This window comes from Pristiophorus japonicus, chromosome 1, assembly GCF_044704955.1.
Source record: "Pristiophorus japonicus isolate sPriJap1 chromosome 1, sPriJap1.hap1, whole genome shotgun sequence".
Taxonomy (NCBI): Eukaryota; Metazoa; Chordata; class Chondrichthyes; family Pristiophoridae; genus Pristiophorus; species Pristiophorus japonicus.
In genome coordinates, this window is record NC_091977.1 from 361,718,500 (window position 1) to 361,745,989 (window position 27,490).

General features: G+C 43.5%; 1 protein-coding gene across 1 annotated transcript in view; it reads left to right on the forward strand.

Moving 5' to 3' along the window:
* csmd3b (CUB and Sushi multiple domains 3b) overlaps positions 1–27,490 on the forward strand; it is a 3,002,015-nt gene that overhangs the window by 1,903,382 nt on the left and 1,071,143 nt on the right. Inside the window, exons 8-9 of the mRNA XM_070874966.1 lie at positions 17,295–17,382; positions 22,731–22,855. Coding sequence (XP_070731067.1) covers positions 17,295–17,382; positions 22,731–22,855 — 213 coding nt within the window. The remainder of the gene's footprint in view (positions 1–17,294; positions 17,383–22,730; positions 22,856–27,490) is intronic.

The following is a 27,490-nucleotide window of genomic DNA, read 5'->3' on the forward strand; positions in this document are numbered from 1 at the left end:
TGTTTTTTTCTCCCCTCTCCCAAGGCCTCTCTCGGAGCGTTCCCGGCTCCGCACTAAAGTTGGCGAGGTTCCCATTTTTGCAATGCGAAAAAAACAAAACAACATTTTAAAAAACATTCAAAAAACATTGCCAACACCCATTCCTCACAAATCACTGCAAAAATATAAAAGAATAAAAACTTTAACTTACCTTTTTTGCAATTTATCTACCTCACCGCTCCCAGTAGGGCTCGACCGCTGTGCTTTACCTGGCGGCCATCGCGGGGCGCGTTTTGGGGCGTACAGGTCGGGTGAGACTCGAAACTCACAGCGGTGTTGCAATGCGAGCCGTTACACACCTGGCACAGCTCTCCCTGGCACAGCTCTCCACGGCACAGCTCTCCCCGGCACAGTTCTCCCCACACTGCTTTCCGCAGCTCTCCCCGGCACAGCTCTCCCCAGCACAACCCTCCCCGGCACAGCTCTCCCTGGCACAGCTTTCCCCGGCACAGCTCTCCCCAGCACAGCTCTCCCCGGCACAGCTCTCCCTGGTGCTGCTCTTCCCGGCATAGCTCTCCACGGCACAGCTCTCCCCAGCACAGCTCTCCCCACACTGCTCTCCGCAGCTCTCCCCGGCACAGCTCTCCCCGGCACAGCTCTCCCTGGTGCTGCTCTTCTTGGCACAGCTCTCCCCGGCACAGCTCTCCCTGGCACAGCTCTCCCCGGTGCTGCTCTCCCCAGCACAGCTCTCCCCAGTGTTGCTCTCCCCGGTACAGCTCTCCCTGGCACAGCTCTCCCCGGCACAGCTCTCCCCGATGCTGCTTCTAAGCGCCGCCACAAAAAATGACACAAGGATCACGACCGGACGAAAAACATCTGAGTGCCCTCAAAACCCGGCAAAAACTGGGTTGCAAATGACCTGAAAATTTAGCCCTATATATTTTATACAATTAACTATTAACTTTTAATATTTGCAAGCAGTTATGTTAAACAAACTCCAAATTCTACCTTAGCATTATAATTGGTAATTAGTAATAATGGAAGAAACATTAGGTTGGGCCTTCATTGGCCAAATTGAAGACAAAGTCAAAATATTATGCATTCTCTAATCTAACTCATTAAAAACAGTGGTGCCGAAATTCACCCTCCAGAAAATGCCTCTCACTGGAAAGCGATGGCCACGCGGCAGAGTCGAATCGCCATCAATTTGGAGTCAAATGGCCGCCACTCACGAAATTCTCCTACATACTTTTTCCGGCAGTCCCCACCTGCTCCGCTGTTGCCGACCCCTCCTAAGTGCCTTATCAAAGCGCGCACTGCCGACCTCCCACACCTCAGGCTAAATTCAGTTCTTTAGTCAGTGCAGTGTGTGCAACATGGCTGTGCAATGGCCATTCAAGGGGAGGGCGCACTGCCGCGGCCACCATTTCATCTTTTTTGTCGGCCGACCTGGCAGTCGACCGACAAAAAAATAATGCCCCCAGATTCCCTCTCTTGGATGCCAGGCCGCTGGCCCAGCTGAAACCCACTCTGGTGGCCCAGTGGATCCATCTAAATTAATTGCAGAGCTCACACCGGCTCTCCCCTTTAAGCGAAGGGGAGAGACGCGGTGATGCATAAGCGACATGATGTCATCAGCGTTACATTGATGACTGACAGTGGTGGAGACTCCGTCCCCCCTCCACTTACATCCCTCTTATGATCGACCTTCTGCTCTCCGCCCCACTTCTGCCCCCATTATGATCGACTTCCAGTCCACTCGAAAGAAAATGACAAAGAGCTGAATTTCGCGCAAGAGGCCACCTCATCCACAGCGGTCGGTGCGACCCGTTTCGGGAGGCGGTGAACTTCATCCCCACTGCCTCAATGCAAGTCTGCCGAGGAAAGCTTTAAGCATTCTTGGTACAGCATAACTTGTACATTAACCCTTTACTTGCCATGAGCAGAAACATATAGATCAAAATTCAGCTCCTGAATAAGGCCTGTTACCGCCGGATTGCGGCGCTATGCAGCGGAGTCGAGCGGCTGTCGATTTCTGGTCGAATGACCACAGCAAACTAAATTCAGCAGCAGTGTTTTTCTGGTGGTCCCCACATCTGCCCCCCGCTGCCAAGCAGCCGTGAGTGCGTCATCAATGCGCACAGTGCCGGGATCCCCCACCTCCCTCGAAATTCAGCCCGAAAAATCTTATGCCCGCTGAGGGGTGCCCCCGACAGCTTTTTCTGTTGGTGCACCTTTCATTCCCTCTATCGGCCCTGGCTGCACAGTGGCCATTAAAGGCCAAGGGCCCAATGCTGCAGCTGCCATTTAATTGTTTTTGCCAGCCGACTTCCATTTCAGTCGGACTATTGTGACCCTTGGTTCAGCCGGGCCGCCATCAGGCAATCTGGCATCCCCTCTTGGGTGCCGGACCGCTGGCCTGGCCAAAACCCTTCCTGGTGACCCAGTGGCCGATCCTAAATAATCGCTGATTCTCTCCCCTTGAAAGGAGGGGAGATACGTGGTGATGCAGACACGCTATGATGTCACCACCGCTCTGCTGCTGAGCGACAGAGGCGGAGACTCCCGTCCCACCTCTACTTTCACCCTGCACCAGCACTTACCACCGCACTCCCGTCCCCATTGTGACCGACTTTCTGGCTGCTTAAAAAAATAGACAAAGAGTTGAATATCGATCAAGAGTCGACCTCATCCTACCCGGCGGTGAAAACACTTAAAAACGGTAAGTGCATTTTCAGGTAACCCTAATTTCTAACATATTTCTTACCTTGAGAGGGAGCAAACTCTATTTCGACCTCTCATTTATGAACCTCTACCAACCATGCCAACTTTATATTATTGGTTTGACGGTTCAATCAGTATGTCAAACGTCTCAAATAACATGACATTATTAAGACCTGGCATTGAGCAATTACTCGGACTGCTGATATCATTCGTGCCCAAGGATGCTGGCTGGCATTATACACTACTTGCCACCATTTGCGGTCCCTTTACTTACTTATTGTATTCTCGATTTGGACATTGTTAGTAGGAAGACTCAGATATGAAGATTTCATCCTTTCTTACAGTCCATTCCTATGAGGAGGAGGAGCAACCTCCGACCTCAATTCATTGTTCCGGTGTTCGAATTCTGCCCTGCCTGGGGTATCCCCTGTTTCTTTTATATTTCCTCATCTTACTGTGCCTGGAGTCTCCTTTACATTGTTTCGGATTTTCTGTTTCGTTGTGTTCATTCAATTAGATTTTTTTTTTAATGCTGGTTAATCATAGACATTGGCTTATGCATCAAAGTCTTGCTACACGGGGTACATATATCAAATAAACTATCATATTACAATTTGGAGAACTACCAGAGTGCGTGAAATAATATGAACCTAAGGGTGTGTTGATATATTATGCCCAATATCCCACCAGTGTGAATGTTGTACGAATGTGCAGCTTATACTTAAGTATAGGTTTTGAGACAGGTCCTGTTAGATCATAAAACATGGTAGTGGCACCACTAAAACTACCTCATACTGGATTCATACTGGCTTTTCCTGCGCTCTGTTACCGACAAAACTCAGTTACAGTTAAAGTTATAATTCAGTCTCACAATCAGCAGTACGTCGACTAAGTACATACATTTCGAGCGACAATGATGTAGACAAAGAAAAAATACATTGTAAAGAAAGCTGAAGTTTAACATCTAATCACCAAGTCATGGACTTAAAAGAGTCTCCGGATCTCTTTTATTCATATCCATCCATTGTGGATAATTTTTACTGAATTTATTTCTCCCTAGCCTTCAATTAATTAGATAGTTTCTCAAAGGAATATGTGTCAATGCTTTAAAAATTGTCTCACTTCCTGAGCCACATTAACCATTTCATGTCTTGCTGTTGTCAAGTAACTGAGCATGTCAGAGACCCGTTCTTCAATGCAAATTCACCATGCATTTCCGCATGCTAATCACGTCTGCGCACTTACACCAGTATCTCAATGCCTTCCGATACAAGCCATCTTGGGGTTTCAGGTGATCTTATCAAAAGATTGTCTGGAGATCTTTGCTCATCTTCCACTGCATGTTCCTGATGTCTTGGGTAGTAGCCAGGCTATCAGTGCAGTTTTCTTAAACGGTACATGGGCAAGGACACAAAGGTCTCGGTTTTCTATTCTTAACTACACTTTCCTGACTGTCACTAGAATGTTAGAAAAATTCCCATTTGGTGACGTACTTTTCCTGTTTCTATCGTGCATCTTAAGTGGGGCATCCCATTAATTACTATTCATATCTCATGAGCCCTGGAGTAATCTTACTGTCCAATACAATATTAAAGATATAAAACCAAATGTTCCCACTTGGTCCAAGTTACTAACACATTTTTAAAAATTTTTTAGAACCAGCTATATGGTGCTCGAATCCATTTCATCATTTCAAATTTATCGCAAATCCAAACAGCAGTATTGTTGCACTGACAGCTTTTGTCAATGTTCAATTTTATTTCCCCACAAACTTTTCTCTTGATACATAGCAATTGTCCCTTTAAACTTCAGTTAGATGTTCCCTTCTCAAGTGTTTGAATTGTGGCTCTGCTTGAGCCCAAAATATTCACATAACATTAAGAGATTTAAATAAATAATATCCAATATCTTTAACATTTAATTCAGCAATACTAAAGTTGTTTTGTGAACAAAAAAAAAAGCTGACAGTGGAAAGGGTTAACGCCTTTGCAGGTTTGTAAAAAGGTGGAGCAAATATTATCAGACACATGCAAATGCGTCCCTTTACTTAATTTTTTGTTTTAAAAACCTTTCCTGAGAGAAACTATTTTTTTCAAATCTTTGTACCTCCAAAACGTCGTCTTTCAATTTTACACATCAATGGTGTCTTAATATTCGAGACACAAGGGCTCACAATTCATTTACAAGATCACGTCCTCATCTTGACCACTTCTGTTTCTCATCAGAGAAAACAGCATTTTAGATTGTTTCCAAAATTTTTAGTATTTAAAATAACCAGAATTTCACTGTGGTCACAATGTAAGTCGGGTGTTTTACAATTTAATAGGTTAGTTAACTTCAACCTTATAACTAAGCATAATACAGAACAGGTAAAATTTAAACAAATCAAATCAAACTGCTTTGAAAATTGTTATAGCAACTGAAATTCCAAGGTTAAATTTTAGGCTGAATCTCATTAAACAAATATTTCATTTTTCTCAGTTTTTCTATCAGCTTAACTCAAATATTTTCACACATTCTTAAAACTTCCAATACCAAGACAAAGAATAAATGGCTTTTATTTTGTAATTCGCAGTGAGTATGGTCAGCGCTCGCCCAACTTCTTGAGCAACTCTCTCAAGGCACCCCTGGCATCCTCAAGTTGTGAGATCAGGGATTCATTTTTAATTTCTAAAGCCTTGTTATCCTCATAGACCTGATGGTGGTGTCTTAAAGCAAGTCGTGCTTCATTTGCCAAGACACAGGCTGTAAAGTGTCTTTCCTGCTTGTCCTGTAAATCCCTTTCAAGTTGTACATTTCTCTCTTTCAGGAGTATAACTTCGCCTCCCAAATGAACAGCACATAAGTGGGTAGTCTATTTCTGGCTTCCTTAACTTTACATTTCTTCGCATCTACCTGAGACGCTATCTAGCCCCAAATCTCAGAGCAACTCTTCCCGCTCTTCTCGTCACCCTGCACTATTTCGATTACCGCTTGAGCCCCCGGAATCCCTAACTTATCCAAGAGACTGTTCGCAACTTTGCCATCCCGACAACACCTAGTATCTTTATAAATCAAAACTCTTTTGGACCACCATAACCCTTTTGCATTCCTGGCTCGGCTCGCCATTGTTAGAAGTTGCCTTCTCAGGCTACCTCTGGTCACCTTAATAATCAGGTTTTGAGTGCAAACCAATATGATGGATATATTGTGTTTGTTCAGTGTTTAGGATGGAATATAACACACAAGTTATACAGCAAAAGCATAGTGACAAGTAGATCTCTGGCTTATTGCCTCTTTTCCTTTCATCTGGAACCCCAAGTGTGATTGACTTCAATGAGTGGGGTCCACTCTTGAAAGAGCGTTCATCCAGCTCATCCTTGTGTGGTTCTTCCTTCCCAATCTGTCTGAATGAGCCCTAATGGTGTTTCTTTTATCCTCATTTTTGGACTGGGCCTGGGATCAAATTATTGACCGGGCTGTTCGACCTATGGAGGCTCCCTTAAAAACTTATTACCCAATAGTACTTTTAGTTCTTTGTCTCCACTTGTGGATGAGGACCCACCCTGAAGGAAGGGTCTTTACAACCGTTACGCATCTTTCTTGTTTATGATTTTGAAGGTCAATCCATCCATCTGGACCCCTCTTTTCTGTCAAGCCTGGTTCCCTCATAGCTATAGTCTCTTATCACATCCTGTCTTATCCTCCCTGCTACAACTGGTGCATGTCTCAGGGCAGCCTTAGGCCATTACATCAGGGGCCCAGACTAGAACTCTCTTACTTCAGCCAGTCGTCATGGATATTCTAACTCCTATTCCTTCTATGGGCTAGATTTTACATTTTTGTGCAGATCGTCCAAAAATGGGCAGTATTTCTGGCGTGGGCGGTAAAAATGGGTTTTCAGATCGCCGGCTTGTCACCCATTCTCAAAGCCCCTAGTCTCCATTTTTGAAATTGGGCGTTACTATGAGCAATATGAAACAGGTGTTAGCGTTAAATATCTCTGACCTTCTGCCGTAAAGTGTCACCGTTCTTAGCAACGGCATGGCAACGCTCGATTCCCGCGATTCAAGAAGCCAAGGGTCATCATCACATGCACAGAAGAGGAGATAAGAGAGAGGGAGCTGAGAGGGACTGAAGCCGTGTGTGGCTGTGGCGTGTGCTTGTTTGGCTGTTGTGGGAAGAACGAGGGAGATTCACCAGCAGCAAAAAGCCCACTGAGCAGCAAGAACATAGTTGGCATCGAGTTTTTGTCCAACAAATAATATATAACATGGAAGGGATGGAGGAGGCCCTGGAGCTGGTAGCCAGGAACACTGGTAGCAGAGCACTCCCAGTGGTCCCAGAGCATGGCACTGCACCCCAAGGTGCCGCACCCCCATTGCCAACCAGACATGAGAACATCTTGCTTCTGGCTCGGAGCACATTCCCACCTCGGGACCGTCCTCTCCCGTATCCATCCAAGCAGCGGTTCGGCTGTCATCCCCCCACCCCCCAGCTCCAATGAAGGATCACCTGAGGAGCTCCTCGGCCAGTCGGCTTGGAGTCAGGAGGGGAAGGGGTATAGGTGGTGAGGTGAAGTGGGAGGAGTGGGGGGGGGAGGCGAGGGTTGGTTTTTAAGAAATACTTATGATTTCAGACAAATGTTTGGTTTAAATGTTTTTTATTTAGCAAAACCTTGTTGCTCATTGGCTCACATAGCTGCACCGTTACACGCTGGTGATTCCTTAACATCAAAGGCTATAATTACATTTAACTTTAATCAACTTAAACTTTAACTGTCACCAAGATAATGCCCACCATTGCTGTATGATCTGCACACCCAGCAGTGTGTCAGCCTTGTAAATAACATCAACGTTCTTTCAGACAAAGCGTTTATTGATGAGCTCCTGACGTAAGGCTCTTGCAGCTATTATGCCACCACAGGCTCTTTCCTGTGGTCTACAGGGGGTGGGGGGAGGGCGGCATGACTTCAGCGTCAGCCTGATTGTCTGCGCCGATGTCAGCATCTGCCACCTCATCCTCCTCTTCCTCTCTGTGCTGAGGTGGATTGTCAGACTCTTCTGGAAATTCATGTCCACTCCTGATAGCTAAGTTGTGCAGCATGGAACACACGACCATGAATTCAGCTACCTGCTCAGGGTGGTATTGGAGCTTGCATCCTGAGTGGTCCAGGCATCTAAAGCGCTGCTTAAGCACCCCAATGATTTTCTCCACACTATTTCGAATGGCTCTGTGGCTTTCGTTGTATCGCTTCTCGGCTTCGGTGTGGGTGTCACGCAGGGGGGGTCATCAGCCAGGTAGCGAGGCCATATCTTTGTCCCCAAGCATCCAGCATTGACCTTGTGGTTGATGGTTAAACAAGTCAGATACAGTGCTCTCACGCAGGATGTGAGCATCATGGATGCTGCCCGCAAATTTATCATTCACTGCTATAATAATTTGCTGGTGGTCGACAACGAGTTGCACATTCAGGGAGTGGAATCCCTTGCGGTTCTTGAAAACCTCTGCATCCTGAAAAGGTGCCCAAATCATAATGTGCGTACAGTTTATTGCTCCCTGCACCTTGGGGAAGTTAGCAATTCGGTAGAATCCTAAAGCCCTCTCAGTCTGAGCCTCCCTGGTCACAGGGAAGCTGATAAAGTCCATCCCGTATGCGTAGAGGGCTTCAGTGACCTATCTAATGTAGCATTGTGTGGCATGCTGAGATAGACCGCAAATGTCGCTAGCTGAGGCCTGAAAAGAACCCGAGGCATAGAACTACAGTGCCGTGGTGACTTTGACCTCAACGGACAGTGCAGAACTGAAGGTGCTGACAGGCTGTAGATCTCCCCTTATGAGCTGGCATACCTCAGTGATAACCTCTTTGTGGAAGTGCAGTCTCCGAAGGCAGGTAAGCTGAGGCAATACTGCTTCTCCCTGTACTTATGGAAGGTGTAACGTCTGGTTCTCCTCATCAGTCTGGCACATCTTGCATTGGGCATATAATGCTGTGGAGCATACCTTCTGCAATCTCGAGTCTGCTGCATTTAATTGGTCATCAAGAGAGGGTGAAAAAGGACAGGCTCCATTCCAATTCCTATCTGTTTTCCACCGATTGTTCACAAAGAATGAATGTCACGATGAAGACACCTATTAAATTCCATCGTCCACAGTATGATAAAGATGTTTGTTCATATGTTCGCATCACCTCCAAAGACCACCAGAGTACATCCGAACTCCCCCGAGGTTGAAACAGAGCAGTCTTTTAAATGCTGCAATATGTGATTTAGAACATGGCGTCCATAACGCTGTGATTCATTCAGAACAGTTCCACTTTTTCAGAGCGGTGTTTTGGGAAAACGATATTGTGGGCGAGATGTGTGCGAGGTGATGAAGGTGATGCTGGGCGATCTCCTGGGCATTAGTTTCGCCAAATGTGATCTTTATAACAAAAAAAAGCGGGCGGTTAGTATTATTGAATGTCGGCGGTAATTATGTGCGGAAACTAACGCTGGGCGATATTATGGGCGTTGATTTTGCCATTCTGAAGATTCCGCCCAAAAAAAGTGGGCGGGTGGTATTATTTTTTCCCAGCGTTACACACATGGGTAAAGCAACGCTCGCTGATAAGTGTCCAAAAAATGGGAGTCAGTTTCCATTTTGTGGATATCTGGGCGTTATACGTCATTTCATCAGTAAAATGGACGTTAAGTGGGCGTAATGCATGCAAAAAAAGTGGAAAATCTAGCCCTATGTCTTTTATACCAAGTTAACTATTAACTTTTAATATTTGCAAGTAGTTATGTTAAACAAATTCCAAATTCTACCTTATCATTTTAATTGGTTATTAGTAATAATGGAACAAACGTTAGCTTGGTCCTTCATTGGCCAAATTAAAGACTAAGTCAAAATATTATGCATTCTCTAATCTAACTCATTAAAAACACCGTCTCAGTGTAAGTCTTCCAAGGAAAGCTTTAAGCATTCTTGAGTAAAACATAGCTTATACATTAATCCTTTACTTGCCTTGAGCAGGAACATAGAATCATCTAAACACAGTACCATTTTCAGATAACCTTAATTTCTAACAAGACCATGTTGAGCCTGTACGAAGCTGGCCAACACGTGTCACTGTAGAGCACTTTAAATATGTCTTTCGTCCATGGGCATTGCACTGCCTTCTGCTCAATCAGCCCTCCCACACCGCACCATTTCTCTCTCAGCCAATAACTGGTCTAAGTGTTACATGTCCACACAATCCCTTGCCTGCCCCATTCCAGCACACACCCTTGGAAGTATGAATGTATATCTGATTGCTTGACCCTTAATGGGGCATCTGTAAACAGTGCAAGCATCATTAATGATACAATGAAATGCCTCCAAATCCTACCCTTATTCCTTCTACATCAAGGTCATATCCCTGGCGCTAGCATCAATAACTTATGCTTCAACAACCCTCCCCTGGCTGAACAGCATGTCGGGTATCTCCCCTCCTTGCAGTAACATATTGAACTCCATCCCCAATAAACCGCAGATTTGGCACTTATTTCTCCCACTGAGCAGCCTATCACCCTCCCAACTGAGAACCATATGGTACTCCCTCACAAAGCACCATTTTGGTAACCAACCCTCTGAATTTCCATCCCTAAGCCTCTCCTCCTCTTTACCTCTCTCTCTTTCTTTAAGATACTCCTTAAAGCTACCTCTTTGACCATCCTTTTGGTCACCTGTCCTACTATCTCCTTACGTGGCACAGTGTCAATTTTTTTTGATAACGCTCCTGTGAAGCGTCTTGGGATATTTTACTACTTTAAAGGTGCTATATAAATGCAAGCTGTTGTTCTTCTTCTTAACACCCCCCCCCCCCATTTAAGCAATAATTCTCCTCTGCCCCCTCCCCTCCGACTGAGTTGGTCAGTTCTTCTCCTGGCCTCCCAGTTAAGTCAGTTTTTAGGCAATTAAACTATCTCAGCAGTTTCTTGACTCCCATCCTTTTCCCCATCAGCACCATTTCAACTCTTGTTTCCCCTCTCTCCCCACTGAGCAGGGCAATGAATTAATGTGCCCCCACACATTCTGTAATTCAAAGAACCTCATCCCCTGTACTCTTTCTCATCATCACATTCGCTTTTCTCTTCCCTGTACCCTGTCCAACTCGACATCCTCATTCCCATTTTTCCATCCCCTTGCTCCTCTGCTCCCTTTTCTTCCTCTATCTACATCTTTGTCCCCATTGTTCCCTGTTTTCCACACGTCTACCTTTCCCTCCCCACCCTGCCCTCCTCCTTTCATCGTCCTCTTCTCTCTGCTCCTACCCTTATCTCCCCTCCCATTCCCTGCCTCAGTCTTTCCCTTCTGCTTTGCCTATTCCCACTTGCTGCTCCCCTTCCTTGTCGAGGTCCCGTTACTCTGCTTACCCTACAACTTTGCTTCACCTGGCTACTTCACTTGGTATTGACTCCACTTGTGCAAAACAGAAAGAGATTGGCAATTGTGTGTGTGTGTGTGTGTGTGTGTTTTTAAAGGGTGAATTGTGAGAGGCCTTTAAAATCATGAAAGACTATGAGAGGGTAAATAGTAATAGATGAGGGTGAAATTGGTGTTTAGCGAAAGCTAAGTGATAGCAAATCGACAGGCCATTTTGGCTTAAAAGGAAAAGAAAATAGGGTGCGGTTTAAAACATGACTGTTGATTAGCTATCGCCTATTTCATGCTTTTACTGGAGACCAATTTCAGCCCCATTGTTTCTACCAGATATAGAGATGATTAATCATAAAAATAATTAAAGAGAGGTGAGAAAAATCTTCTTTGCTCAGTGTGTTCACGATTGGAGTTTGCTACTAAAATTTTTTGTTGAATTATAATTCATAAATAAGAATTAAATAAATAAAAGGGAATTAAATAATTGCTTGAAAAAGAAGAGTGTTAAAGTGTATGAGAAGTGAACAGAAGAGTGGAAATAGATCAGGTACCCCATGTAACAGACGTGGTAGTTTAAATGGCCTTTTTCTGTGCTGTAGCATTCTGTGATTCTAGCCAATTCTATCATAAGCCACTTAAATTTTGTGCACTAAGTTTAGGAGTGCACATGAGGTTCAATGATTTGTAATTACCACTAGCTATCCATTATTCCCTAAAGAACAATATAGAAAAATAGCTAATCCTAAACAGACCGGACTGTATTTTTTTTGGATGCATTTTCTCATATTTTCTCATATTTATTCCTTCTGTTTATCAAAATTGCAGGCCTTTACGAGATTACTTTCCGCACATTACCAGCACTTTCTCCCACTCCCTTCCAAGATTAATTTATAATGTCTCAATAGCACTTCAATCTAGCCATGATGTGAGGCTGCAGCTACTTCCTCACTCAGCACAACCATTATATTTTATGAAATCAGTATTTTTCTCCACCCATTTTCCACTACTACCTGACTCAGGGCCATTTCCTTTCAAATAAATAAAGTTAGTATCAATAATCTAAAATTAATTTTTAAGCTCTAAAACACTTGACAATTAGGATACATAAATATATGTTCAGATGTCTTTTGGAAAAGAAAGCTGAGCTTCCAACCCCATATACTCTCAATCACAAACATTGCCTACTTCCAGCTCCATAACATTACCTGCCTCTAGCTCTGCCTCAGCCTATCTGCTGCCTAAACCTTCATTCATGTCTTTTTCATCTCCAGACTCAACTATTCTAATGCTCTCCTGGCTGTTCTCCTCTTCTGGCCGCTCCGTAAACTTCAGCTCATGCAAAACTCTGCAGCCCGTATCCTAACTTGCACCAAGTTCTGCTCACCCATCACTCCTGTTCTTGTTCATCGCCATTGACTCCTGGTCCTCCAACACCTGTGATTTAAAATTTACAGACTTGAGCTGAAATCCCTTCATGGCCTCACCCCTCCCTATCTCTGCAACGTCCTTCAGCCCGACAACCCTCACCCATGAACTCTCGGTTTTTCTAACTCTGGCCTTTTGTGCATCCCCTCTCAGCACATCCTACCATTCATGGCCGCGTCTTAAGCTGTCTCGTCCCCACATTAAGGAATTGCATCTCTTATTCTCTCTGCCAATCTACCTCGAAGACTTTTGTTAAAACCTACCTCTTTAGCCCATAAATTCCTCTTGGGTGGTGGCAAAAGGCAGGCGGTATTGGATTGGCTGCCCGTTATATACAGCGCATGATGTTCAGTTCCATTGCAGCTGATCCGATACTTCCCAAGACGAATTTCTAGGCTATGGACTAAACTGTTAGTCATCCCTCCTAATTTCCCCTTCTTTTGCCTAATGTCCATTTTTGTCTGATTATGCATCTGTGAAGTCCCGTGGACATTTTTTACATTACAAGTTTCAAATCTGCCAAGCAAAAATCAGTGCATGTACAAACTTTTACACTTGTGTGGACAAGTTGACTTTTAAATATACCATTTTTTTTACAGTCAAGGTGATTGCTGGTTAGCTAAGCTTATAAAAGATTATATTAAGTTGCACTCAATTCAAAACATACCAAATTAATACTGTCCAAAACTAAAAAGGAACAAAATAAGGTGTGGGTAGAGTTCCCGCTTTGGCCGCAATCGGCCATCTGGGTGCACATTGCGCTTGAAATTATGTTGGTTTTCCAAAATGAAGTTATAGTTCATGTTTCTGCTCAAATGTATTTGCGTAATCATAAATGTAATATCTTCTATGATCCAGCTCAAACAGGCAACGTTTTAGAACATAATTGTTTATTTTTTTTCTTACATTATGAAATATTCCTTGCAGTATTTAAGAGTGGTAACCTGGTGTCATTTTATTATGGGCTTGTCATAAAAAAAATAAGCATTTTTAATCAGAGCGCCTAGTCCACCACCTGTACGTGACCCGATTTTTAAATAAATGAGTTTTACAAAATCTATACGGAACCATTTACTAGTTTTATTGGTGTATAACAGCCAGTTTCTTAGAAAATTAAATATTTTTTAATATTTAAAACCATTCAAAAGCTGCCCACTGGTGCCCTTGTGCTGAAAAAAAGCTTAATTTTAAGTGCCTCTGTGAAGGCTCGCAAATGGTCATAAGTAGCAGAAACTCACCATGGTGATAAATACCAGTGCAACTTTAGCTCTGTATTTTTATAGTGCACATCTGTGCTTAAATTGGCTTGGCATTGGTTCTGCTTTTGATCCACCTTTGCAATACTTTTGAGTAGCCCACAACCGATGATTTGTAAAAATTGCACAATCACTGACAAAATACTTGAGCTGTCCTCCTCTAACTTGGTTAGGTATATGGCAAAACACATTTATAAGTTGCTGGGCTGTAATTCAGAGTGTTCAATTGAGTATTTTCCCTATCAGAATATTGTAGGGATATGTCAGTATTTCTCAGAAAAATTGCTTATTGGCTGCCGATATTAGGACTTGATAACCAGGCATCAAATCACAATGGAGATATCTGAATTTTTGACATTTGAACAGAATTTTTAAGAAAATTGAGTTCTCGCACTGAAACATTACTTATAAAACTGAAACCAATATTATTGCAAATTAAAAAGAGCTCTGAAATTCATTCACAAGTTTCTGACAGTTGTTGTTGCAATGGAGACATTGCAGCTTGAGGAAGGAATTTTTATTCATTTTTCTAGTTCTACACATAATTCATGTGGATGGCATTAAGACATAGAAAGGTAAATGGTGCAATGTCAAATCGCATGGGGGCCAAGAAAGGAATTTGGGTGGTCAGCAGTTTCGTGGAAAAGGGGCCAAAGGAGCTTGAGGTGTGTCTCATGGGCAAAATGGGAAAGAATCTAGAGAGAGACAGGTGAACAAAGATCGGGCAGGATTTACAAGGCCTGGGGCAAGGTCCCTGCATGCTGGCCATAAAGCGCCTGTTTAAATTGTATGGGGCACGAGGGTGGACAAGACAAGTGCCATACTTCTGATATTTTACCAATTCGCACACCCCATTATCGTCGGGTGTGGATTGTTAAAGTCAGGGCTTGTCTCTCAATTTATTCATATTTATCTCAGTTACACAGAGAATTCTATAGATCTTGAAGATGGAAGCCTATACAAGTAACTACTAAACAAGCATCTTGGTCTAGATTCTATCCACTAACTAGGGGATAATTTCCCTGTTACCACTGCACATCTGGAAACTTAACCTTGGAACTGTCACATTAAAACATACTTCTATAAGCTACGGTGCATGACTGAAATTGTGAACAATAAATAATTACATTTCTTCTCAAAAGCACAGATTTTGTTTCTAAATAGTTGGTATATTTCTGTATGGGGGGAAAAAAGTAGGTAATGTCCTTTAATAGACATCTTCCTTCACTTATGTAAATATATAGTTAGAGAAGCTCACAGCAGAAAATCTTACGCTACTTAAGACGGACCTGTCCACATTATCATTAGAAATGCATGTATAACAAGGGGAGCACTGAAGAACATTTTGAATAGAAATCACATTTGTCAACAAGCTGACATGGACCACTGATGATGTTATACTTTGCATGCTTCAAATTTTCAGAGAAGAAATAGAAGCGCCAGTGCTAGGAATATTCTTTGAATAAGGATGTAAACCTGTTTTTCCTTACAATATAGTTGCCTTTCTTTTATTTGGCCACAAATCACTTTATTGAAGAGATTATTTTATCTGAAAGACTGCCAAAGGTAAAATCCCGATGGGAACCTAAAATTGAAGTCAAAGTTGTTTATTGTGTCAATTTGTGACAATCCAAAGCTTCACCTAACAGAGCTTTTACAATGAACTAACAAACTTTAGAAAAAATGTAGCTTTGGTTGCTGGATGTTGCGCAAGAATGTATTACATTGTTCCAGGCTGAGTTCATAAAGTGAGCTCAATGTAGTACAGGAAAACTGGGGCCGATTTTAATATTTGGTACAAAATATGTGGACAGTGATCAACTGTCATTGCTGCCATTTTAACTCCGCGTTTCATTTGCATTGATCTGCTGAGCCATGTGTAACAACTGGCTCCCGGATGGAGCTCGCCAGTAGAGGAGTATAGGAAATGAGCCTGCTCCCACATGGAACTGGCCAACAGTTCTGGCTGTGGAGGGAGAGGCAATCCATGGGCGGGGGCAGCTGTCATGGAGGGGAGGTACATACAGATTGGCAGCAGGCCAGAATAATTCTGTGGTGCCATGAGAAGAATTTTCAGGTCATTGCCGCCTGTTTACGCTGGACAGCAACAATTGAAATTGGTCCCACTGTCCCTGATATCTGGTGACCCCCAAGGAATTTGATTAACCAGCTCACATTCTTAGCTCACATCCTGCTCTAATAACAGAGCAAGTATAGCATACTTTATGATTTAGTCTGTCAACGAAGAATAAATGAAAATAAGTTATTCAGAGGAGAATTGAACAAATCTAAATTTGCACAATAACCAGCACAAGAACACGTATGAGTGGAACATAGAGTGAGGAAAATTAAACAGAATCGAAAACTTGTTGAAATCTCATTGATGCTTGAAGCACTGTTCTTGAGATCTACAAAATCAATTAAAAATATAAGGCATTTATCATTTTCTTCACATATTTGCTTCCCTCCGATTTGTCTAACTTTTGAAGAGAAGAATCCACTTTCTGTACCTTTCAATGAGTAGATGTTCAGCTGGAGACAATCCCCATCATTGTACATGCGAGGGATAATTTTCCAACGTCATACTGCAGGAGGGAAGCCTTATCTACCAGGAGCACATATCAAAATTCTGGTGTGTGCTGCCATACATTTAAATGATTGGAAAACCTTACACAACATCTTCCTGATATGCACCAGCAGCAGGCAAGGTTTCCACCGACATGTCAGAATGTTCCCCATTACTTCTTACCACGAACCACTACAAACTGTTATATCAGTTTAGTTCATTCCTGTCTCCGAGTCAAAAAGCTGTGGGTACAAGACTGGCTTGAGCACAGAATTTAGGCTGGCACATCATTGTAGAATTTGAAGGAGTACTGTATTGTGGTCTTTCAGATGAGATGTTAAAATGAAGCTTTCCTTGCCGGTGTGAAAGGTCGGATGTCACATTTTGAAGAAGGGCAGGGTGTTCTCCCAGTGCGTTGCCAACATTCCTCCCCCAATCAATACCACCAAAACAGTTAACTAGTCATTTATCTCCTCGCTGTTTGTCGAAGTTGGTGCATCACAAATTGACTTCCATGTTGGCCTACATAACAACAGTGACTGCACTTCAAAATGTAATTCATTAAATGCTGAGTGTTATGAAATGTTCTGAGGATGGGATAAAGTATGACATAAATGCAAGCTCTGCCTTTCTTTCACCAACATTTGTAGATCTGAAACAGCTGTGCTAAAGATCAACATTTTTGGAAATGTGAATGAAGCTGAAACATTGCATTACAGCAAAGAGATTCTGTTGTCAACTGTAAGAAAGCAAAACTCTTTGCTTTAGTGCTCTTATTTCAATTTATTTTGAGGGTTCATTCTATGCAATACAAGATTTCTATTTGTATCACATTTACAAGAGCAGAGATTTCCCAGCTATTTTGTAATTGAAGTACAATGCAATGATTGTTATTGAAGAATCTGATTGTGCTTTGAAATGGCTCTGATGCATGTTATTATTTTGTTTACATTCTTTTGCAGTGAATGAAGGAGGAATAAAGCAAGCATCCAACTCGTGTCCAGATCCTGGAGAGCCAGAACATGGAGAAAGAATTGGGTCTGATTTTAGGTAACTAATTATTTTATTCATTTCTGTGAATTATAATTATATATCAATAATACAACCAATTTAAAAAATAACAGAGTGACTATATGCACTGTGCTTTTCTGCGCATGCGTCCTCTGGACTCCGCCCCCAATGCCTCTCGCGAATGCGCAGTGTCCTCAGACCCGAAACAGGAACCGGAAGTAGGGCTCCGACGAGTCCGCGTGTAGTCCGCTGCTGAAACATTGCTTCTTACCTTTGCATTTTTGCGGCCTTCTGTGGGAGAGAAAACATCTGAGGTTTTGGAAGAGAGTGGCGGAGAGAGAGAGGCGGTGGGCGGGCGGAAAAAGAGGCAGCGGAGCGGGGTGGGGGGTAGGGGAGAGAGTGATAGAGAGAGAGAGTCCGGGTGGGGGAGGGAGAGCGAGAGCCCGGGGTGAGGAGGTGAAGAGAGAGAGAGAGTGATGTGGGGCTAAGAGAGAGAGAGAGACAGGGGAAGAGAGAGAGAGAGGGGGGGAGAGCCAGAGGAATGGCGGCGGGGGGAGAGAGAGAGAGAGAGATGGGGGAGAGAGCGAGATGTGAAAGCAGGAGGGGGATCAGAGGAGGGAGCGGGAATTCAGGGAAGCCAAATCACGTTCGTCCAACCCCCTTTACACCTAAAATGGATGAAATCCGGAAGTCACGACACTGTCACTATTCACTTCACAGCCAATAAACCTGTTAACAATCCGTGACCCACAAACAATGCCCCATCTATGGTGGAGGAGGGCGGGGGTAAGGGATCGGCTGGGGGAGTCAGCACTTGCACTGGGGTAATGGACTCTGGCTGGCAGAAGCAGCACTTGCGCTGGGATAAGGCACTTCGATTGGGAGAGGCATGAATTTGGCTGGGTGGGAGATGAACTTGAGCTGGGGGTGGTGAGGCATGCACTTGGGCGGGACGGAGGGAGGGAACTTGGGCTGGGGGTGTCAGGGACTTCGGCTGGCAGAGGGGTGGCATGCACTTGCGCTTGGTTTGGGATGTTTTTGTTGGGAGCCCGATCCTTTCTGTGACTGCTTGCAAGTGTACGGTGTTCGTTTTACACTCTACCTTGATTCGTAGACCTTGGGAATTACAGGAAAGAACTACATGTAATGCAAAGTTTAGACTTAATCCAACTGTTAGTTTTATTACGCAAAAAGCAACTAAAATTACAGAACAAGACTTCTGAGAGAATTGACCGAAGACATACAATAACCCGTCCAGTTAGTTGCTGTTATCGTCGATTGTAGGCTCGTGGTCATTGGTTCTGTGACCGGTTGTTCCTCTCTGATGTTCCCTCTTTCTGGTTGTTTTCTTCCTTCCATTCCCTTCTTTCTTCTCCTTCTTCTGAGCTGCTTCCAGCTTGTACATATATATCCATTTTATGAATAAATGTCCTGCTGGGCTGGGGTTTCCGTTAATGTGTCTGGATCGGTTTTGTTGTTTGTGGTGATCCATTTGACTGGCTGCGGTGATGGGTCTGGATGTCCACAATTTGCACACGGAGTCGCCGGGACAAAAGATAACTCCTTAACTTCAGTGCCCGTATCCAAAAATGCACACCTTGTGGGATCCTTTGTTGTCCTGGTTTCTTGCAGACTATAAGGAACGGTTTTTCCCCTTCCGGCCAATCAATCCAGGGGCTCCTTGATTAGATTGTATCAATCCCTTTGTTTTGATGCATAAACAGGTCTGGCTCCTGACCGCAGAGATTGTTTTTAATCAGTGATGAGTCACCACCTGCCCCAGGCTAGCACCTTTTCCTCCCCCGCCCAGTCAGTCCCAAAAGTTTGTTCTAAACCATTTTTAGTTCATGGCCTCTTCCAGTGCCTTTTTCTGAAAGTGTGTCAGCCTTACACAGGGAGTTCTAAGTCAAAATGGCTGAATTACACTTTGCAAAGTCACTCAGAACTTGGGCTGGGCGGTTCCAATTGCACACCAATCAGCAATCAGGTCATGTGATAATGGAGTGCCAATCAGTCAGAAACACAGTGCAAATAAGCCTGTCCTAAAAATAAACACTTACTGATGCTAAAATATTGGTTTCTTTGTGCAGATTTAGATTGAGTGACTGAGCAAATCATTTGAACTCTGAGTTCACAGTAAAATAAATAACTTCTTGGGCTTTGGGTAGCTCCTTGAATGTAATACTTAATCCCAATTACATATTAAGCAGTACAGCACTCTCTGTGCTATTAATAATGCTCATTAAAATGAATAAAACAAAATACATTTGACAATAGATATTGGGGAGAATTTAGGCAGGATTTTCATGGCTCCCACCATAAATTCAATGGAAGCGTTTGAGATATTGCATAATTAATATTTAAACATTGAAACCAATTCTCCAGGTGGCTGTGACTTCTGCTTCCTTGGCCCCATACTCTAGAATTTACATAGGAACATAAGAACATAAGAAATAGAAGCATATGGCCCCTCAAGCCTGCTCCGCCATTTCATACGATCATGGCTGATACGATCATGGACTCAAGTCCACTTCCCTGCCTGCTCTCCATAAGCCCTTATCGTTTAAGAAACTGTCTATTTCTGTCTTAAATGTATCCAATGTCCCAGCTTCCACAACTCTCTGAGGCAGCGAATTCCACAGATTCAGAACCCTCTGAGAGAAGAAATTTCTCCTCATCTCAGTTTTAAATGGGCAGCCCCTTAATCTAAGATTACGCCCTCTAGTTCTAGTCTCCCCTATCAGTGGAAACATCCTCTCTGCATCCACCTTGTCAAGCCCCCTCATAATCTTATACGTTTCGATAAGATCACCTCTCATTCTTCTGAATTCCAATGAGTGGAGGCCCAACCTACTCAACCTACTCAACCCCCTCATCTCCGGAATCAACCTAGTGAACCTTCTCGGAACTGCCTCCAAAGCAAGTATATCCTTTCGTAAATATGGAAATCCTTTAAACCTCCACCTCCTTATCCTTCTTTAAGGTGCACCTTAGAACCCACCTCTTTGACCAAGCTTTTGGTGAACCCTCTTAATATTTTCTCCTTTGGCTCAGTGTCCATTTTATTAATTATGTCTTCATTAGAAACCAGGATGCTGCCAATATAACAGTAAAAGAGGAGGTAGTAACAATATTGGATAGGATAAATATCGATAAAGAGGAGGTAATTAAAAGGTTTGCAGCACTCAAAGTAAAAAAGTCACCCAGTTTCGATGGGAATCATCCGAGCTTACTGAGGGAAGTAAGGGCGGAAAATTGCAGAGGCTCTGGCCACAATCTTCCAATCATGCTTAGATATGGGAGTTGTGCCAGAAGACTGGAGGATTGAAAATGTTACATGCTTGTTCAAAAAAGAAAAGGTTAAACCAGGGAATTACAGACCAGTCAGACTAACATCGGTGTTGGGGAAACATATAGGGACAAAATTAATTGCCACTTGGACAATGGTAGGTTAATAAATGAAAGACAGTATTGATTGGTTATAGGTAAATCTTGTATGACTAACTTGATTAAGTTATTTGATGAAGTGATGGAGAAGGTTAATGAGTGTAGTGCAATTGATATTGCACATATGGACTTTGAAAGTCATTTGATAAAGTACTACATAATAGACTTGTTAGGAAAATGATAGCCTATGGGAATAAAGGGACAGTGGCAGCCTGGCTACTAAATTGGCTCAGAGACAGAAAGCAAAGAGTAATGGTGAACGGTTGTTTTTCCGACTGGAGGGAAGTATACAATGGTGTTCGGACCACTGCTCTTTTTAATATATTAATGACCTGAACTCGGGTAAACAGAGTATAATGTCAAATTTTGCAGATGAAACAAAACTCAGAAATGTAATAAACAATGAGGTGGATAGTAATAGATTTCAGGAGGACATAGACAGACTGTTGAATTGACAGACACGTGGCAGATGAAATTTAACACAGAGAAGTATAGAGTGATATATTTTAGTGGGAAGAATGAGCAGAGGCAATATTAACTAAATGGTACAATTTTAAATGGAGTGCAGGAACAGAGGAAACTGGGGTGTATGAACACAAATCTTTCAAGGCAGAACATTGAGAAAGCTGTTAAAAAGCAGAAGAGATCTTTTACTTTATTAAAAGAGGCATAGATTTGAAGTTAAATTTGGAGGTGGGGAGGGAACAGTGGGGCTGGTGCTGCAATGCGGTGGGGAAACCTGGCAGAACGGCTTTCCCCAGGGCCTGACGAATTTAATGGCAGGGCCTGATTAACATTTTGAATCTCTGTTTCCTGCCCGTAGCCAGTCAGATGGAGAGGCTGATTGGCTGTTAGTCAGGTAGGCCTGTGGCACAAGGCCGCAGAGAGCAGGGAGGGATCGGGGTCAGAAGGCTGAGGATTTTTGGAGGGGGTCAGGTGTTGCAGATCTTCGGTGGGGTTGGGGGCTGGAGAATCTTTAGAGGGGTTGAGGGCTCAAAGTTGGCGGGGGGCTTGAGGGCTGCAGATTGGAGGACAGAGGGGGGATCAGAGGCCTCCGGGGTGCGGGGATGCGGTGGGGGGGGCTGGTGGAGGTCGGAAGCCGGAGGCAGGGGCGGTGTCGGACGGCCGGAGGGGAGAATTGGAGGCCAGATGGGGGGGCCGCAAAAACCGGAGGCCGGGGGTTGGAACGCCGGAAGGGGGATCAGAGATCAGAGGCCTAGTGTGGGTTGGTGGGGAGGTTGTGGGGTGATTGGAAGGGTGGGGGGTGTCTGATCGTGGGGGGAATGACGAGGCAGGAATACTGGATCCAGCAGGTAAGCGAAATGGCACTTACCTCCTGGATCCAGCAGTCCTCGCCTTCCTTTAGCTGGCGGGTTTCCTAAGGCCTGGGAAGCCTGCTCCTGTCCCTCCTCCGTTAAAACTGGAAGTGGGCGGGTTGCAGATGGGATTCAGATTTTTAACATTTTAACCTCCAACCTTCCCCCAACTCACATGTTTTTGGGGTTAAAATCCCCTCAATAGAGTACAAAAGCAAGGAAATTATAGTACACCTTGATAAAACACTGGTTAGGCCTCAGCTGGAGTAATGTGTTCCATTCTGGGCACCACACTTTGGGAAGGACATCAAGTCCATGGAGAGGGTGCAGAAGAAATGTTTTTATTGTTACATCTCTAACTTTTTCCAGTACTGATGAAGGGTCATCGACCTGAAAGGTGAACTCTGTTTCTCTCTCCACAGATGCTGCCTGACCTGCTGAGTATTTCCAGCATTTTCGTTTTTTATTTAATTTTTACGGTGCATTGTAAATTTGGTTTGAGGAGTAATATTTAATTCTGAAAATGCTCTCTGCTGTTTACTTTGTGTTTATTTTAATGATGCAATTATGCCTTTTGTAGAGAGGTAAGAGAGTTAACATTTTTCCCACAATTTCTTTCTAAAGTCTTGGAGCAGCTGTGCAATTTACATGCGATGAAGACTTTGTTCTGCAAGGATCCAAAACTATCACGTGCCAGACGATTGCTGAAGTGTTTGCTGCATGGAGTGACCACAGGCCAGTATGTAAAGGTATGACTAATTAACAAAATTCACTGTAGATATAGCATTTCACACTGGCTGAGACCTCTTAAGTATATTATAATATTATAGTGATGTTTCCATCAGAGCAGATTCTTGACTGTTATGAGCTGCACCACACGATCAGGTATCACAGCATTGTTATCATTTTTCTCCGGTTTTACAATTCATTGAAAGACAGGAACAAACTGTATTAAGAAAACTGCAAAGAACAAGTGTCTCAACACAGAAACACTTCAAATATAATTAACATGGAAAAATTATCGAAAATAATTCAGAAATGTCTTCAGACATCAACAAAGACCCAGCAGCAATTGCCAATATACTTACTGAAACACCACATATAATGAAATGTGCGACTTCAAGGTGGAATATCCTTGATGGTGACAAAGTTTTCCAAATTTTATCAAATAACATTCGCTAACCATTATCGCATCTGGTTGTGGTGTGACGGAAAATTTAAATAGACCTGACTACATTATAGTACACTTGCAATGTTTTTACTTATTTATTGCATGATCAGGTCTATTACTCTTAAAATCAAAAAGGCATTTTGTCCTTTCAATCATTTATCTAATTTTATCATTTTCCTACACCATGTCAAATGCTATATGCAATGTGACACAATATGAAGATAATATCCTGTTTTTCATGTGACCAAAGCAGGTCAAAATTAATCAATAACTTTCTGGGGAAAGGGGATGTCAGTAAGGTTTTCTACTTCATTGATATGATTAATATAGCTGTTTCTTTCATCGACGACGAGATCCAACACTGCCTCCAGTGAGCTCGTGCAGCCTTCGGCTGCCTGAGGTAAAGAGTGTTTGAAGACCAGGCCCTCAAAACTGCCACCAAGCTCATGGTCTACAGGGCTGTAGTAATACCTGCCCTCCTGTATAGCTCCGAGACATGGACCATGTACAGCAGACACCTCAAGTTGCTGGAGAAATATCACCAACGATGTCTCCGCAAGATCCTACAAATCCCCTGGGAGGACAGGCGCACCAACATCAGCGTCATCGTCCAGGCCAACATCCCCAGCATTGAAGCACTAACTACACTCGATCAGCTGGGCAGGCCACATAGTTCACATGCCAAACACGAGACTCACAAAGCAAGCGCTCTACTTGGAACTCCTTCATGGCAAACGAGCCAAAGGGGAGCAGCGGAAACACTACAAGGACACTCTCAAAGCTTCCCTGATAAAGTGCGACATTCCCACTGACACCTGGGAGTCCCTGGCCCAAGACCACCCTAAATGGAGGAAGTGCATCTGAGAGGGCACTGAGCACCTTGAGTCTCAACACCGAGAGCATGCAGAAATCAAGCGCAGGCAGCGGAAAGAGCATGCGGCAAACCAGTCCCACCCACCACTTCCCTCAATGACTAGCTATCCCACCTGTGACAGAATCTGTGGCTCTCATATTGGACTGTTAAGCCACCAAAGAACTCACTTTAGGAGTGGAAGCAAGTCTTCCTCGATTCCGAGGAACTGCCTATGATGATGAATATAGCCCTGTTTCTTAGCAGCGATGCTACTACAGAGTATTCGATACTTTAATTATTCCTCATTTTGTGGCTTATCTTTTTCTGGTTTAACCTTTTCAGGTCTTCAACTAGCTTTTCAATGATTGATTATTGGAATCATATCATCATCATAGGCAGTCACTCGAAACAAGGATGTCTTGCATCCACGCCAAAAAGGAATGAGTTCACCGGTGTTTCAATGAAGGACTTAATATAGCAGGTCCTAAACTACATCCTGAAGGGTGGAAGATGCCTGTGCATAGATTTTTTTTACATGTGTTGGCCGTTGCACACCAGCCACCACACGGGCTTGACAGAGCTAGGTGTTGGTCCAGTGACAAGGATTAACCAAGACGACTGGAGACCAGCTCTGCTGCACGGACCTAGCGTGCACACATATCGCAGTGTGGGCTGGCCCGTGCTGCCCCTGGGCCCACATCTTTTCTGGGACCCGAACTCACGCCTCTCCTGGGCTCCGATCACATCCCTCTATGAACTCTTGCTGCTCCTTCGCCCCGACTTCCCCGCTTCTGTTGTACCTGCCCGCACTGCAATCAGCGACCTGGATTTAGATGACGTCAAATCGAGTCGCTCTCTTTGCAGCCGTCACCCTCCTGCAGCAGCACGCGCTGCTGTCTGCAGTGGCATGCCGCCACATGCTGCTCCCTCTAATGACCCCGGCTTGCTGATGGTCTTGCAGGCCGGGACCACGCCGATTTCCGGGCCAGGCCACTGCACGTTGCTCCATAAATCATATAAACTAGCGATGGATACATTTTGCAGCATTTAGTGGAACTTCTGAGAAAGGTCCCCGACTATATCTCCAATCCTTATTATCACATCAATCTTTTGGAATGATTTTGACACAGTATAAAGAATATTATACCATATACATGCTTAACAATGAATTTTCAATATTCTGACTCTAGCTTCATGTGAATGAGATTGATTCTGGCAACTTTCTGCCTCAAGTTTTAGTTTCAAAATGATCCACCAGACTGAATAGGAAAGAAACATAAGGTAGTCATTGAAAAGATTTTAAATTTAAAATGTGAGTATATTAAGTTTTAAATAATACACAAAATAATATTAAATATTACAATACACATACATACTTTCTTCTCTATGTAAGTGAAATTGAATTTTTCACAAAAAAAATCAAATTAATCACAGTGCTTTTTGTTATGAACAAACTGATGAGAATGCAGATTACTTATAACATCCTATTCAAAAGATTTTATTTTAAAAGTTCCTTTTCCCCTATCGTAATCCATGTTAATTTGTTACCTGATAAGAATGATCAAATAAAACAAAAGCTATTTAAAAAAAGCCCTACATGTTCATCAAATGTTAGCAAACACATTACCCCGTATTTGGCGGTTAGTAGCGAATGAACGGCGAATTACACTTATAGCTGGGCACAGACTTTTTGTGGGCTTTTGCACGGCAATTTACGATCATTTGGAGTCCGATACAGCATGGCGCCCTCTACCGGGCATCTGGGATCTGTACCAGTGACAAATAACAGTGGGCCGAAAATTCTGGCCTCGCCGGGTCCGTATAAAGTGTGCACGGAGCCGGCGAGGCCTCGCAAAAGCCGGTTTTTGGGACGAGATGTGCACATGCCAAAGACCAGCTTTTCCGATCTACCAAGATTTCTCTTGGCAGATCCTCCGCATATCCAGGAGAAGGACATTCGCGCGGCAGAGACTGGGTTATTTGCCCAACTCATTCCCAATGAATGTCTTTCAAACTTTTATGCCTGGTAAAAGCAGGCGCATAGCTTAGTTTCACCAGCGTAAGTGTTTTAAAACATATAAAAATTACATTTAAGTACACATTTTTATATTAAAAACCTTGTCCATTAAGGTAAGTTTATTTTTAACACAATTAAAACACATAAAAAATAATTCCAAAAAAATATTTTTTCTAAAACATTTAATTTCAATTCATTTTAAATATGCGAGGTGCTTTATTTATTTATTATGTTGTGTTTCGGTGTTTTAGAATTTTTTCTCATTGATAGTAATGGGAATTCGTATAAACGAAGTTTCCATTTTTATCAATGAGTATACTGCATAGTGATTGGTAGTCCAGGCCCATGTGACTCCAGTATGTGTGTACGTACCTCAAATGGATCTTCCCATGCGCTGCGCAGCGAATCTTACAGGAACACCAGGTACTTTCGGAGATTATTTTTGGGTTGGAGGCATTCCTATGAAGCAAGTCTTTGACCACAATTTCCACGCCTGTCTGTCTCTTCAACCAATTAGATTGAAGAATTCTCACTGAGATGTGCAGGCCATAATTTTATGACCCTCGCGCGTGACGTCGGTGGCAAGTCCCGACCCCGCTGTTGGCTCAATCCCGGTTTCTGAAATTAATTTCCCGAGATCGGGCTTGTTAAGCCTGCCCAGCGAGTTTCCTGGCCAATTAGAGGAAGCGTATATTGTGATGTAATTTGATGATGTGTCATCTGCCAGTTTCCTTAAAGGGGCCATGGCCAACTTTATTTTGACATTTGTGCTGTCAGTTTTCTGCACAATTGAGGTGCTGCAAATACTGAAAAGCACTGCACAGAGGCACAGGGCTGCACCCAGGGTCTCCCATGACTTCTTCCATATTCTTATGGAGGGATCCACAGCACACAGGGAGAGACCTCGCCGGGAGATCAACACAGCCAGGTTGCACATTGCAAAGGAGGGCACCAGCAGTGATGTGGTCAGGAGAACCTGGGTGCAGTGCTGCAAATGTCTGGTACTACTGGTATTGGGGCTGATTGTGGTGGGATTCTGAGAACCAAGGTGAGAATGTATAAAGGGCAACCATGCCGATGGAGTAGATGGCAGGTGAAGTAGAGATGACAGAAGTGATCTGTCAATGATGAGAGAGGTAATGAGGTCAGACTGGATGGAGACTTGTATAAAAATTTGCAGCATGGTGAATCTGGTGTGGAAATACATTAATGAAGAGTTTGTGATTGCGGGGAGATATCTCTGTAAAGTGGAAGCTTTTACTTTATATTTGAAGCTGTCAACTCAATAGCTGATTCAATGGCCACTGAACTCCTGCCTCAGCTTGACAGACATGGTCCACGAG